Source organism: Cervus canadensis, chromosome 24 (assembly GCF_019320065.1).
Source record: "Cervus canadensis isolate Bull #8, Minnesota chromosome 24, ASM1932006v1, whole genome shotgun sequence".
Classification (NCBI taxonomy): Eukaryota; Metazoa; Chordata; class Mammalia; order Artiodactyla; family Cervidae; genus Cervus; species Cervus canadensis.
The window spans coordinates 22939046-22955639 of record NC_057409.1 but is presented as its reverse complement, the minus strand read 5'-3'; the positions used below and the strand labels follow the sequence as shown (position 1 = coordinate 22955639).

Below are 16594 nucleotides of genomic sequence, written 5' to 3'. Positions count from 1 at the left end.
ATAGTTTGGTAAGAAAGCAATATTCATTGGAAGGACTGATGCTGAAACTGAAGCTTCAATACTTTGGCCACCTTATGTGAAGAACCGACTCATTGGAAAAGATCGAAGGCAGGAGAAGAAGGGGACGACAGAGGATGAGATGGTGGGACGGCAAAGAGCCAGATACGACTGAGCCACTGGACTGAACTGAGGGGAAAAAATAAAAAAACTAAACAAAACAAAACCCAACGTTTGCGCATGCCCGCTAAAACACCCCCACTGGCCTCCACCCACCGGGCGCCGGCTCAGCCCCCGCCTCTCCCGCGTCTCCCGGTTTCCGGGGGAACTGTGTTACCGCGACACTGCTCCGGCTTTCCTCCTTCCGCCCTTCATTGCTTTCTCCGGTGCAATGGCATCCGGCCTGACGAGGTTGCTGCTGCGAGGTCCCCGTTGCCTTTTGGCAACGGCCGGCCCCACTCTCGCCCCGCCGGTTCGGGGAGTGAAGAAGGGAATTCGCGCCGCTTTGCGGTTTCAGAAGGAGTTAGAGCGGTGGCGCCTGCTCCGGTGCCCGCCGCCGCCGGTGCGCCGGTAGGAGTCAACCGGGGAAGAGGTTAGGGGTGGCGGTCGTGGAGCCGGGGCGCGCTCCCCCACGGATTCGACCGGGTGGCGGGTAGGGCTGCTCATCGCTCGTTTGCTCCTGGCTTGACCCTAGTTGTGCGATAAAGACACCCGCGGGTCGTGGACGCGTGGCGGAGGCCAAGGGAATGCATTTCTGCCGAGGAGTTGGGCGCGTGGCTGCCCCCGACGCTCTTGGAACTCCCATTTGGAGTCCTGTAGACTGAGACTTGTGAGAAATAAGGCCGGCTGGAGGGTAACCTTTACCCGGGCTTGTGTATCTTAGCCCCTGCGTTGTATTGCGGCCTCAGAATTCCTTGGGTCCGGACAAGAGGGAGGAAAGCACACAACAGTATTGCGCTATAGGGCAAGTAAGAAAGAGAAAAAAAAGTACACAATCACAAGTCCGCTGTCCAGAGGAAAGCAAACAGTTTGGCTTTAGGTTTTTGCCATAATTAATCTTGTTCTGCTAATGGAAAGTCTGGTAGGAAGACCCTCAGATCTTTCTATAGCTCCAGAAAAGATCCCCCTATACATGAGGTTTTGCATCTTTTTAATAATGTTTCTTTGACGTATAGTCGTGGCCGTACAAATAAATGCACCTCACTCTTTGATGGCTCCGTTTGGTGCGTGTTTGAGTTACTGTTGCTATTACAACCGAGTAACACCGAATAGCTTTGAAGTTATTGCTCCTTTGGAAATTTAGTATGAAAATTGATAGCTACTTCAATATTGCCCTCCCCGCCAAAAAAGCCGATCTAGTTTATACACGTGGTAGGAATATATATGTTCGTAGTCCTATATTTTTTCAACACAGAATATTAAGTTTTTTCCTAAAAATAATAAAATAGTGTTCCTTCTTGATCTACATTTGGTTATAGTGAAGTTAGTCGTTTTAGGCTTTTATAGTTGTTAAAACTTTATATATTATATAGATTATATATATTTTAATGACTTACAACCCAGACCTTTATGTGTTGCAACCCTTTTTTACTTGAGAATTTTATTTTTGGTTTATTGTCTTTAGTTTTAAAAAGACCTTTTAGTCCTTGAGAATGATTGTGAAGTTTTAACCTACTTAAAATATTGATGCTAGATTTTATTGCTAATTTTCAATGAATGCTTTCAAATCTTAAAATACAAGATAAATATAATGTACTTAGTGTTTATGACTTGAACATATGAAATTATAATTTGTATTTCATGTGTAAGTATAAAGCATAGTTCTGTGGTTATAACAGTAGAACCTAAAAGTGAGGATAAGGTTTTAGTCTCTGTTGATGAACTGCTTTGATGTGGCAATTGACTCAGAGGGACAATTGATCCAGCAAAGGACCACAAGTAATCATCTGACATAAGATTCAATTTTTAGAAAATCAGATTCTGGAATTAAAATGAAGCTCAATCTTTTAAAATTTTCTTTATATGATTAAAGAAAATTGCATCACAATGAGAAATGTTTGCGTCACTGCAACATCTTGTTCTCTTTACTGTGTCTTACTGTCTTCTATTTTACATTTTCAGTTCAGAGAAACCCAACTGGGATTACCATGCTGAAATACAAGCATTTGGCCCTCGGTTACAGGAAACTTTTTCGTTAGATCTTCTCAAAACTGCGTTTGTTAATAGCTGCTATATCAAAAGCGAGGAGGCCAAACGCCAAAAACTCGGAATAGAGAAGGAAGCTGTTCTTCTGAACCTCAAAGATAATCAAGAACTCTCTGAACAAGGGACATCTTTTTCACAGACATGCCTGATGCAGTTTTTTGAGGATGCGTTCCCAGACTTGCCCATGGAAGGCACTAAAAGTCTGGTTGACTATCTCACCAGTGAGGACGTGGTGTGTCATGTGGCCAGAAACTTAGCGGTGGAGCAACTGACGCTGAGCGCCGAATTCCCTGTCCCCCCAGCTGTGTTACGGCAGACTTTCTTTGCCGTAATTGGAGCCTTGCTACAGAGCAGCGGACCCGAGAGGACTGCACTCTTCATCAGGGTAGGTGATTGTTAGTTGCACATGCTAGAACATGCTTGAGGTAGAAAGAAAAATTTTTTGTACTTTACTTCTTTGTGCTATGACCTTGGCAGGTTACATGTGAATTTTTCTCCTGATCTAAACTGAGAAAGACCTAAAGCTTTTTATCAGTTCACTTCAGTCACTCAGTCATGTCCGACTCTTTGCGAGTCCATGGACTGCAGCATGCCAGGCCTCCCTGTCCATGATCAACTCCCAGAGTTTACTCAAACTTGTGTCCATTGAGTTGGTGATGCTATCCAGCCATCTCATCCTCTGTCGTCCCCTTCTCCTCCTGCCTTCAATCTTTCCCATCATCAGAGTCTTTTCCAAGGAGTCAGTTCTTTGTATCAGGTGGCCAAAGTATTGGAGTTTCAGCTTCAGCATTCAGTCCTTCTAATGAACAACCAGGACTGGACTCCTTTAGGATGGACTGGTTGGATCTCCTTGCAATCCAAGGGACCCTCAAGAGTCTTCTCCAACACCACAGTTCAAAAACATCAATTCTTTGGCGCTCAGCTTTCTTTATAATCCAACTCTCACATCCAGACATTACTATTGGAAAAACCATAGCCTTGACTAGACGAACCTTTGTTGGCAAAGTCATGTCTCTGCTTTTTAACATGCTGTCTAGGTTGGTCGTAACTTTTCTTCCGAGGAGCAAGCATCTTTTAATTTCATGGCTGCAGTCACCATCTGCAGTGGTTTTGGAGCCCAAAAAAATTGTCACTGTTTCCACCATCTCCCCATCTATTTGCCATGAAGTGATGGGGCCAGATGCCATGATCCTAGTTTCTGAATGTTGAGCCTCAGGCCAGCTTTTTCACATTCCTTTTCATCAAGAGGCTTTTTAGTTCCTCTTCGCTTTCTGGCATTAGAGTGGTGTCATCGGCATATCTGAGGTTATTGATATTTCTCCCTGCAGTCTTGATTCTAGCTTGTAGTTCATCCGGCCCAGGATTTCACATGATGTCCTCTGCATATAAATTAAATAAGCAGGGTGACGATATACAGCCTTGATGTACTCCTTTTCCTATTTGGAATCAGTTTCTTGTTCCATGTCCAGTTCTAACTGTTGCTCCCTGACCTCCATACAGATTTCTCAAGAGGCAGGTCAGGTGGTCTGGTATTCCCGTCTCTAAGAATTTTTGAGTTTGTTGTGATCTGCCCAGTCAAAGGCTTTTGCATAGTCAATAAAACAGAAGGAGATGTTTTTCTGGAACCCTCTTGCTTTTTCAATGATACAACAGATGTTGGCAGTGTGATCTCTGGTTCCTCTGCCTTTTCTAAAAAAAGCTTTTTATGATAGTATCATTATTATTCCAGTTGTCTCTTATTATTGAGGACAACATCAGAGGTGAATTAAATATTAAATTTAATGTTCACCTCATGGCAGGACTGCAAGCCATGTTTTTAGCTTTACATCCTAAGGGACAAGGGTAATGCCTGCACAATAGACACTCAGGTGTTTAGTGAGTTAAAGAGTCCAAAGGACATGGCCGGAAGGTGTAGTGTGACTTGAGAGCTCCTTGCTTAAGTACCAGCTGTTGTTCTGCTCTTCTGAGTAATACAGTCTTGGATTTCTGAGTCCCTATTCTGGGCTTTGCTGGTGGCTCAGATGGTAAGGAATCCCCCTGCAACTCAGGAGACCCAGGTTTGATCCCGGGATCAGCATGGCTACCCACTCCAGTATTCTGGACTGGAAAATCCCATGGATAGAGGAGCCTGGCGGGATACAGTCCGTGGGGCTGCAGAGTCAGACACAAGTGAGCGAGTAAGACTTGGATTATGTACGCCTGCTTCCTTGTTAGCCCATAGCTTGTTTAATTAAAACACTTAATTGGTGTGATTTAACTCCACTGTCCTTTTAGACGTTGTCAATTAAGAGAAGTTTTATTCTTTGCTTTTGGATGAAAGGTCTTTTCTTACATAATGGATAGTCCAGGCAATCACGTTAAGTCACAAAAAGAGTCTTGATTCAGGCCTTTGAAATCAGGTGTTTTAAACCAGTATCCCTTACTGTTGGAATCTATGTATTTAGTTTTGACACTAAGTTGATCTGATCATTTTGATCAAGAAGGACACTCGCATTAACCAGCACTCAGACTTCATTCATAGGTAAGGTCTCCCTTCCAACTTCCCAGCCAGGACTTATCTGTCTGTCTGTCTGATGGAAGCAGGTATGTTAACTGACACCTCTGGAGATGGAGCTGAGGGAAATGGAAAGGAAAGCAGAAGGTGTTGACTTGACTTGATGGCTAAAAGCTGGTTTAATGCTTCCTGAGTCTGCTCACTGTTTAAAACAGACACTAGTGAGCGTTTTGTTCCCAGCTGGAACCTTACAGCCATATACCTTCATGTGCTTGTCAGCTTCCAGTTTTCTGGAAAGGGTTCCTTTCAAAATGACATCCCTGCTGTGAATTCCACTTCAGGTCTTAAGGATTTTTATACCCCTGACATCAGGTGTGGACTTCGGCCCCATTACTGCAGGTAACTAGACTGTTGCTTTAAACAGGAGTATGTGTTGACTGCCAGTTGACTGAATGCCCATTGCCTCATATTCAGAGGCCAGGGACCCTTTGAAGCCCTCTAGGCTTGAGGTGAAAAGGAAAGCCTCACCTGCCCCCTCTTTCCCCTGCAATTGAATATTTTTTTCTAAAGAAACTGTAACAAAATCCTCCCTTGACCTCCATTCTCTCTCAATCACTATAGCTTATGTAGAGTCTTAGAACTGTCTTAAACAATTTTGGTCACCATTTTGAAATTTTCACAGGGTAGTCATGAGGCCATTTTGGAAATACTTGTTTACCATATTTGAGTGCCTTTGTTGACAATTCCAATTATAGATCCTCATAAAGATAGATAATTCAAATATCTTATTTCTCAGTCAAGAGCTGTGACATCTCCCATAGTAGAACTAACTGTGTTGGTGGTCTAGTGGTGAGCACAGCCAGTCTCCATAGTAGAACTGACTGGTTTGAATGGTCTTACTTCATTCATTTGTCACCTAATAGTTATTGTTTCCTGTGTGCAGGCACTGTGCCAGGCACTGGAACTGGAGTTTAATAGGCTTCGATCTTTGCTCACAGCTCACAGGCAGAGAGAGTGGAATGTGGACAGTGCCCCCAGGTACTGTAAGGCATAGAGGGAGCTCAGAGGAGGCGACTGCCAATTCCAGCAGGGTTAGGGAAGTTTTACAGAAGTGACATTTGCCCCAAGAAGGTCATTCCAGGAAGAAACCTTGAGGAGCATGTTCCCTTTGCTGTACAACATACCCTTATACTTTCCTTATTTTATGTTGAGTTGCCCAAAAAGTTTCTTTAGGTTATTCTGTCACATCTTATGGAAAACCCAAAGGGACTTTTTTGGTCAATGCAGTACATAGTAGCTCATACCTCTTAATCGTGTTGAATTTTAAAATTTCTGTTAAAAGTGAACTTTGAATTATGGTCCTTATTTTCCTTATACTAATTTAAATGTATAAATTATGTTTTTACATGCAGGACTTCTTAATTACTCAAATGACGGGAAAAGAACTCTTTGAGATTTGGAAGATAATAAATCCCATGGGGCTACTGGTACAAGAACTGAAGAAAAGGAATATTTCACTTCCTGAATCTAGACTCACTAGGCAGTCTGGAAGCACCACAGCTTTGCCTCTGTATTTTGTTGGCTTATACTGGTTAGTAAAATTTTAATTTTCATAATATTGATCAGAAGTTTTAAAAACTGACTTTTCACAATTCAATAAACCTCGAATTGCATTAAAAGATTTTTTGAAAACCTCATTCCTTTGGTGATCTAGTCACTACTTCCTTTCCTGCTGGTCATCCTTAGGGGAAGGTAGATAATCTGTGGTTTGCTAATAGTAGCTTTTGTTAACCAACCATTCACGATAGAAATCTCATGGAGTATCCTGCTAATCTAAATATTTCTTTAGAAAAAATTTGACTTGTAATAGAGATTTAACCCCAGTCCACACTTGTAACCCTTCAACTGAGCCTAGAACTGAAAAAGAAACTGAATGTTGTCCATCAAAATAAGTTAGCCTATGCTGAGAACTTTTAGGTTTCTTAGTAACAGTTGACCTGCCTCAGGTTGATTTCAGGTGGATAGAAGTGTTAAGTGTAAAGTGTGAATATTTATAATGACTTTTAAAATTTAGGTAAATATTTTTCTGATTTTATATGACATAGGACTTTGTAGGTATAAAAGCAGTTGAAGACATTGCAAAGGAGAAAATTGATGGTGTTATAAGATGTTTCATCTTTAGTTTTAATTGAAGTGCAAAGCAAAATGAGATGCTCTTGCTTATCAGATTGGCAAGCCTTAAACGCATCCTTCATCAGGAGTTCATACACTGCTGATAGAAAGAAAAGAAAAGGCACAATATTTCTGATAGCTTTGGTGAATATTGCTGCCAAAATTAGACCAGGGAAAACTGATGTGTGTGCTTTGTTTTATGATGCACCATGTAATTTCAGGCTATTGTTGCATTTTATTCCTAGTGATAAAAAGCTGATTGCAGAAGGCCCTGGGGAGACAGTACTGGTTGCAGAAGAAGAAGCTGCTCGAGTGGCACTTAGGAAACTTTACGGGTTCACTGAGAATCGCCGGCCCTGGGACTACTGTAGGCCCAAAGAGCCCGTGAGAGCAGGAAAGACCATCGCTGCCAGCTAGGCAGCCGGAGACACGCAGCCTGAAACTTGTGAGCAAAAGAGCGAGACGAACAAGCGTCAAAAAATGATCCAAGCTGGACATTTTTTAAATTGTAAAGAAATGTGTCTTATTCTTCATACTGAGTTCCTAAAATTGAACAAGTATTTATCAGGTCACTTCTTTTATTTTCTTTTTAGTCATTTTTGTTCTGTCAAAAATCTTTTGATCTTTTGGTATTTTCCTGATAAATTTTAACTCAAATTCTTGATCTTATTATTGTATTTAACTTGTACAGTTAGGTATATTTTATTCCCTTCTGACTTTGACATATCATAATTTGAATGTATGTTTTACATGAAGTTTGCTGGAATGCCAGTTAAAAAAGTTATTCTTCTTGTATTTCATTGTAGCTTAATTTGATATACCCAGATTAGTGAACTCTGCCTCTCTAGTACAGTTTTAGCTAAAATAGTTATAACTTTTAACCTTTAGAAATGTCAGGTGCTGATTATAACAATTAGGCATTTACGATAACTTAGGTGGCGACTACCGAGCCTGTGTTCCTAGAGCCTGTGGTCCATGGTAAGAGAAGCCTAGGTTTAAAATTCTGTATGCAAGTTAATTTCATAGCTATTTAATTTCCATAAAATGAATGGCGGGGATGTACATTTTATGCTTTTAAAATAAAACATGAAAATCAAAAGCAGATTAAAACATTGAAGCTAATGGAAGAATAAAGTATGTATTTATCAGTTTAGTATTCTATGGGAGAAGGCAATGGCAACCCACTCCAGTACTCTTGCCTGGAAAAGCCCATGGACGAGGAGCCTGGTAGGCTGCAGTCCATGGGGTCACTAAGAGTTGGACACGACTGAGTGACTTCACTTTCACTTTTCACTTTCATGCATTGCAGAAGGAAATGGCAAGCCACTCCAGTGTTCTTGCCTGGAGAATCCCAGAGACGGGGGAGCCTGGTGGGCTGCCGTCTATGGGGTCACACAGAGTCGGACATGACTGAAGCGACTTAGCAGCAGCAGCAGTATTCCATAATCACAGCGACCATGTCCCAAGCATGGCTGTTAAATATCTTATTGTAACACATTTAATTCAGTAGAAGACACATCTTAAGAGTGTGTCTTTCTGATTCTTTAATCCTTTGTGTTCAATTCAGTAATCCTCCTACTGCAAACTCCCTTTATTTCTTTTCAACTTTTTGGCAACAGTAATAATTTTCAGTTTCAGTCTGCCAGCAGTCACTCCCCAGAAGTTAACAAGAAAAGTGGGAGTTAAGAATAGAAAAGAGGTAAAATGTTTAAACTGGTAACACTTTCTGCCATGAGATCTTTTTGTAAAGGAAGAGGAAGAGTCTTTGAAACTCCTAACCAGTCTCAGGCAGCAGTTTCAAAGTGGACTTAATATCATCTAGGAGGACTTACTGGAGAAGGAAACAGAACCCACTCCAGTATTCTTGCCTGGGAAATCCCATGGATGGAGGAGTCCAGTGGACTTGAGCCGTCACAAAGGGTTGGATACGACTTGGCAACTAAACAAGGTGAAAAAAGAAGACTTACAGCTATGACAGCTAACACAGAGACTGCTTTTGAAGGGGAGTTTGAGAATTACCTAGTTGGCTGGATTAGTTAGGTTAAGGGTAAACTTCTTCACCTTTCTTTTGAGAGTAACTCCAGCTCCTAATAATTCAGCACAGGGATAGAGGACCAAACCCAATAGTGAAATGCTACCCTTACATGTATCATCCACAAGTAGACACATAAGCATCTCATTGACAACACAGGAAAGAGATACTATATAAAAAGTTTCTGGGAAGCAAAAGATGGTATGTATCCTCCAACCACTTCTCATCCAGCATGTGCTAGAGCAGTGTTCTAATTTTATTTTAGTTGAACTTTTTTTTTCCAAAAGTCTTTGGAGAACTCAGTTGCAAACTGAATAATCCTTTCCTCCTCTGTCAGTTCTACTGGTAGATATCTCCTGCTCAGGGCAGTTTGCAAGACCGTAATCTACAAGTTTGGAGGGGAATTATCTTCACCCTTAGGTTTTTCAAGCTTCTAATCCTTGAATGCTTTTAGGGTTACACGTGGAACAAGTCTAGCTCTCTAGTTCATAAAAACTACTTTCTAGTGTAGCATTAGTTGCTCAGTCGTGTCTGACTTTGTGACCCCGTGGACTGTAGCCTGCCAGGCTCCTCTGTCCATGGAATTCTCCAGGCAAGAATACTGGGAGTGGGTAGCCAATTGCTTCTTGAGGGGATTTTCCTGACCCAGGGATTGAACCTGGGTCTCCATTGCAGGCAGATTCTTTACCATCTGAAACACCAGAGAAGCCGGTACCTGTAAAAAGCACCAATTAAAATACCATGAACTAGAATGCAGAAGACAATTTATACACTCTCGCACTTCCATGTGAAGTAGCTTGAAACTTGGGACCAACTTGAACGACTACTTAATTTGCTATATGAGAGTAAGTATTACAGAAGTTTGATGTGTGGGCAAGAGGAGCATGTGGGTATGAGGGTATTGCCTAAAGGACTGTACTCAAGAGCATTCAGTGACCATTCCAGGACCCCTTTTTGACTGATGTCTAGTCCATGTTGAGAAGACCGTCGTTACGACTGTGGGAAGTTGATTGGATATGAGAGCACTGACTCAACCTTCGTACCGGAGAAAGATGTTGAAGTCATTTACTTTGAAATTCTGACACTCCCATCCTCCAGTTTCCTCAGCCCCCAAAAGGTTCCTTACCCAAAAGTGTAATATTGATGTCTATAGACTCAATTATCTAAGCATCATTCTTTTTTACTGTAGTTCATACTGTTATTATATGCATATATAAAATAGGGCATATTATTCTCAAAAGTGTTTAATGTGGTTTTAAGGAAGTGAAATATTAGTAAAAACTATCCCTGCAACTAGACATTATAGTAAGTGAAGTAAGTCAGAAAAAAAATAACATGGTATCACTTATATGTGGAATCCAAAATACGGCACAAATGAACGTAATTATGAAACAGACTCAGATAAAGAGAACTAACTTGTGGTTGCCAGTGGGGATGGGAGAGGAATGGACTGGGACTTCTATATTACATATCGAATCGATAAACAAGAATATTAAGCAAAACAAATACACCCCCCCACCCGCTGCCCCCAACTATTATCCTAGTTAGGAATGAAACAAGGCTGTTTTTTTAGTGTTCAGCATGTTAGGGATTTGGGCCACAAGATGGTGCTCTAACCCTACTTCTCAGTGAAGTATGCGTGGCATGCAAAGTAACAGGGGGAACACTTTTCTCCCCAAACGGGAAAGATTGATTACATGGAATTATAGCGAAATACGACTTCTAGACCTCCTACAGCTCTCTTCTGCGGCCTCGCCTTTTCTCCCCTCAGGATGTAAGGAATTTCACATATGAGCAATTCACTTCTGATGAATGAGCCAATGTTTGGACCTCGTTTTATCTTTACTAGAAAGAGTGAAAATTTAAGGGTTGTCATAGATAATACGTAGAAAAGACCTTTTTTTTTTTTTTTTCTTTTTTTGGCCCCTTCTTGTTATTCTTTCCTCCTCTTCTTTATGATGGAAGAAAATGCATGGCAGAGGCAAGGGACACTGTCCATCTTGACACTTAATAAAACCGGATGTGGCCATCCTTCTCATGGGGGTGGGGGTAGGGTGGGGTCCAGCTCACAGCGTTCCCCAGCTGCAGGCAGCCCCTTGAGGACATGGTCAGGCAGCATGCCACACACCTCTGCATCTTTAAGCCCACCTTTTCTCTTCCCTTCAGCAGATCCCCGAGTCTTCTCTCAGTGAAGCCCTCTAGCATGGTTGCTTGACCCTAGAGCCATGGTTCACAACTTCTGTTGCTTCTCAGAGCATTTGAAAGCCACAGTTCTGGGATACCAAGGCTGATTGCTATACTGAATTGAATCTTGCAAACTGAGGACAATTTTTCCAAGAAAAAAAATGCATGCAGTCAAAAATCACAACCGCAAGCACACAGGCTTCTGAAAGAAGCAAGCTTTCTTGGCATTAGTAGTGTCTGTGCTTCCCACTCAGTGTTCATTGGCTCTTGTCCAATTACCTGGCTGCCTGTTAGTTCTCACTAATGACCAAAGAGTAAGGGTTTTAAGAAAATTTTTTGAGATGGAGAAAATTGAATACGTTAGTTCATTCCCCTTCAATTGAGGAGGAACCCATTATTTGATTATTCAGTGAACACCTTTTTAACCGATCTGTTGTGTGGTAAAATTGCACAGTGAACGTGTGACTTTATTTTAATGAGTTTTGCAGAAGAGAAATGAGGATATTGTCAGCTGGAGAAGGACATTTTCAGTCAGACGAGGAAGGTCTATCTGACTTTCTGATGACACTTTCTTTACATAAACTATTGGTATCAGCGTCTCCACAGCAAAACATGTCAGTAAGAAAGATTTATCAGCAGACGATACAGTTAATGAGGCAAATGCAGTCAAAACTCAGCACAACCCTCAGACTAACAACAACGATCACCATTAGGTCAGGCTCCTGACAATCTGCCACTCAGGTTTTGATCCTGGGATTGCTTTTCATCTAAGAGGGACAAGCACAAAGGCCTACCTGTCTTCTCTTTACCTTCTGCAGCTGGGATTATAAACTTTACTTAAAGTTTTTTGTTATTTTTTATTAAACTTTTTTTCTAATGTGGACCATTTTAAAGTCTTTATTGAACTTGTTAATAATTATGTTTTGGTTTTTTGGCCACAAGGCATATGGGGTCTTAGTTCCTCAATCGGGGATTGAACCCACGCCACCTGCGTTAGAAGGCAAAGTCTTAATCATTGGACCACCAGGGAAGACCCAGGATTACAAACTGGATGAAAGAGGTACAGCATTAAGGAGTTTAAAAATTTATTTACATTTTGCTGCCTCATATACAATAATCTGCAAGCAACGATGTACCTGGCATTGTGTGGAGTAGTGGTTTCTCGTTTAGCAAATTCCTCCTTTAAATCAGAACTGCATCCTTTTTTCTTCAGGATTTCAGTGAGTGTCAGAGGTGCAGTTTGGGGAATCTTGAAAGAAACAGAGCTTAGCCAGCGGTGTTGTCCACTCTTTGGCCACCCAAAGTGGACTCTTGGTAGGACACAGTGTCTTTCTGCATCACAGGAGGTCAAGGACACAGCAGTCAGCCATCAGCTTACAAAAAACCTCACCTCTCCCAGGCAGTCACCACCAATCACATCTACTCGGCCTGTTCCCAGCAAACTCCACCCTTCCTCCTTCAGTTTTTTAGGTCCCTTAGTGCAGAGCTCAGGTGTCCTTCCATTTTTAATTTCGGAAAAACAGAGCTACAGGGACAAAAGCTACCCCTTTGTGTCTTTTTGTAAAGTTCTCTTAGGACTGGCATTTTTTTCAAGTCATCTGTCATCATTTCCTTTTCAGGACAAAGACTCAGGCCGACAAGACAGCGCTTTCAACTTACTTGGGTCAGTGCCCACTCTTTTTCCCATTGTGTCTCAGGTGAATTGAAATCCCCGTCTCATTAAGTGTCCAAGGAGTGAGTTTCCTGGTTGTTGATCTCTGCTTTTCCAGCTTGTCCGGGGGTTTTCCCCACACCAGCTGCGTGTCCTACAATTCAACTCAATTTCAACACTACCTACCTGGAGAGAGCATCAGGTTCCATAGATTAAGGGCTCAGAAGACTGCTTCCACTTGACATGCCAGTTGGAAGCTCAGGTGCCTCTGACCCACTGGCTATAAATCAGAGGTTTCCATGACCCTTCCGTGGGTTCACTAAATTTGCTAGAGCAGCTCACAGAATGCAGAGGAGTGTTTCATTTACTAGATTACTGGTTTCTTATAAGAGGACATAACTCAGGGACAGCCAGATGGAAGAGATCAATAGGGCAAGGGCTGAGGGAAGGGCAAGGGTAAGGAGTTTTCAAGGAGCATGCTGCCCTCCCTGTATCTCAACTGTTGAGTTCACCAATCCAAGAGCTCTGCAAACCATCATCTTGGGTTTTCACAGACTTCATTTCATAGCCTGCTGCTGTTGCTGCTGCTGAGTTGCTAAGTCGGGTCTGACTTTTGGTGACCCCATGGACTGTAGCCCACCAGGCTCCTCTGTCCAGGGGATTTCCCAGGCAAGAATGCTGGAGTGGGCTGCAATTTCCTTTTCCAGGGGATCTTCCTGATCCAGGGATTGAACTCCCATCTCCTGCATTGGCAGACGGATTCTTTACCACTGAGCCACCTGGCTTCATAAGCATGATTGGTGAAATCATTGGCCATCAGTGACTGATAGAACCACTAGCCAGCCCCCTAACCCGAGAGGTTGGGGTGTGGGGCCCCCAAATCACATGGTTGGTATTCCTGGTGACCAGTCCCCATCCTTGGGAGCTGCAAGTTACCTTAACATATTAACATAACAAAAGACACCTTAATTGTGCTCCTCACTTAAGACATTCCAAGAGTTTGGGGAGTTCTGTGCCAGAAGCCGGGATGAGGAACAAATACTTTATATATATATTTTTATTATAAATCACAGCACCACAGCAAATATAATCTTTTACCCCAGGTCTGTCATCTTTGTGGCAATCTCCGTATTTTAAATTTATTCCAGTTTCCTTCAAAGTGTTCATAAATGTTATCATTTTGAAGGCAAGGCCTTCAGACCCACTAAGTGTATCAAAATATAAAAGTTGAATTTTAGAAAAATAATTTGATGAACTTTCCCACTAAATCCAGGAATTATAAACAAGGTTTACGAATCAGCTCCCTAGGCTGGGACGATCCCCCGGAGAAGGGCATGGCAACCCACTCCAGTATTCTTGCCTGGAGAATCCCCATGGACAGAGGCGCCTGGAGGGCCTGTAGTCCATGGGGTCACAAGAATCGGACATGACTGAGCCACTAAGCACAAACACGAGTCAGCCAGGATCAAAACTGGGTATTGACTGATGAATATAAAAAAAGTTAATAGAAACTGCAGTAGGACTGGAGGCCAGAAGGGGGAGCTCTCACACCTGTGAAAGATGAACCCAGCAAGGAAAAGACAGACTTTTTGTACCAGGCAAAGACTCAGCCTGTGGGAAGCCATGAACCCTTTTCTATCACAGCTCTCAACTTCCTGTTCTCCTCTATAAAAGCATTTCCTTCTCTTGCCATGGGGGTAGATAGTACTCCTCTCACTATAGTTGCATATCCCAAATTGTAATTCTCTGCTTATCCCGAATAAACCCATCTTTGCTGAAGAAATACCTGGCATTCTACATGTTTTAGGCCAACAGGAGGAAGGGCTAAAGATGAGCTAAGTTGAGCAGATCAAATGAAAGAGAGAGGATATACAGATATATATGGGCTTCCCCCATGGCTCAGAGGGTAAAGAATCCGCCCACGGGGCAGGAAACATGGATTCGAAGCTTGGGTCAGGAAGATCCCCTGGAGGAGAAAAATGGCAACCCATTCCGGTATTCTTGCCTGAAAAAAATCCCATGGACAGAGGAGCCTGGTGGGCTACAGTTCACAGGCTCGCAAAGAGTCAGAGACAACTGACTCATAGATATATATAGCCTGAGACCCTTGGTGTTATGAACCTTCCATGTTCATAACTTCCACATTCAAAACTTCCATGTTCCAAGTTTTATATATCATAAATTTGAAACATTAAAATATTTTGAAGAAGCATTTAGAAATGAGACCAGATACTGCCAAATTTAACATGCCCAGTAAAATCTGACTAATTTACTGGGGAGCAGACTGCCTGTATTACATAACAGGGCCACTACATTGACAAGACAAACTCTTTTGGTCCTTTCTGGAATGAGAAGTGCAGAGTCGAGTCTTAGTGCTGCAGGCACTTTTATATCTTCCTGGACTAACGAGCACTTGGTCCTACTTCCTTATCTTAAATATACACTTGCAATAGTTAAAGACTTTTCTAGGCTAAGATTCTCTCACCCTTCTAAAATCAAGCCACTTAGGGAATGGACAATATTTATCTTTGTACTGCCTGGTACTTGGTACCCAGCAGGAATACGAATGAATGACTGAAGTGTATAATTCTCAAATTACTACTAACATTATACCTTTTTAAAACTATTCAAAATAACTGGATGGGATCATAAAATTCAACACCAGTAAAACTAGCATGTTTGCTAGAATACAAGTGGTCTCATGCAACCATTCAAATTCTTTTACACTTAAATCAGGAAAACAATTGTCCCCTCGCTCCCTTCTCTCTTGGTTAATAATCAAGGTGGTGGTTGTTCAGTTGCCGAGTCACATCCGATTCTTTACAACCCCATGGACCGTAGCTAGAGAATACTAGGGAAGTTTGCCATTTCCTTCTCCAGGGGATCTACCCAAACCAAGGGATCAAACCCACGTCTCCTGCTTGGCAGGTGGATTCTTTACCTCTGAACCACCTGGAAACCCTAACAATCAAGGTATCCACATTTAAAAAGTTGCAAACAGCAAGACTCAATCTATCTGACAAATAATTGTAAACGACAAACTGGTGAAGAGTTGAACATGAGGTTTTAACATACAAGGAGAGCAATAGAGCTAATGGGTTTTAAAAAAAAGTAGTTTTTGATTACTATTCTTACAAACTATTTTTACTTAGAATACAAACTATTCTTATTTAGATAAGGGTACCCAAATCTCTAGAAAATTAATAAAACAGATAAAATAAAAATGGTAAACTTAGAATTGTGATGAGTTCTCCAAAAACACAAAAGACAAAAAAAATCCCACAAAAACTTGCTTTGAAAAACAAGCATTCTAGCCTATCATCAAAAATGAAACCACCACTGTCCACCGGGTAACTTCTTTCTGCTCTTGCTACCAAACCCCTCCCTACCTTTGCTGGGAAACCTCAGCCCTGGCCTGAGGCACCCTATCTGAAATTAGAGACAGGATTTCTCTGTGACAGAAGTTCCCCTGAACTGATGCTTTTGAACTGTGGTGTTGGAGAAGACTCTTGAGAGTCCTTGAACTGCAAGATCAAACTAGTCAATCCTAAAGGAAATCAGTCCTGCATATTCATTGGAAGGACTGATGCTGAAGCTAAAGTTTAAATACTTTGGCCATCTGATGTGAAGAACCGACTCCTCATAAAAGACCCTGATGCTGGGAAAGATGGAAGGCAGGAGAAGGGGATGACAGAGGATGAGATGGTTGGATGGCATCACCAACTCAATGGACATGAGTTTGAGCAAGCTGCAGGAGCTGGTGATGGACAGGGAGGCCTGGCATGCTGCAGTCCGTGGGGCTGCAAAGAGTCAGACACGACTGAGTGACTAAACTGTGGGTGCTGTGCTAAGTCACTCA

The 16594-nt window shown here is 42.0% G+C and overlaps 1 protein-coding gene across 1 annotated transcript; it reads left to right on the top strand.

Annotated features, from left to right (window-relative positions):
- The first annotated feature begins 352 nt into the window (after positions 1–352).
- MRPL44 (mitochondrial ribosomal protein L44) lies at positions 353–7967 on the top strand. The gene is made up of 4 exons (XM_043444784.1): positions 353–567; positions 2119–2587; positions 6109–6287; positions 7114–7967. The coding sequence occupies exons 1-4, from the start codon at positions 389–391 to the stop codon at positions 7283–7285; spliced, it is 999 nt and encodes a 332-aa protein (XP_043300719.1). The 5' UTR covers positions 353–388; the 3' UTR covers positions 7286–7967.
- The last annotated feature ends 8627 nt before the right edge of the window (positions 7968–16594 follow it).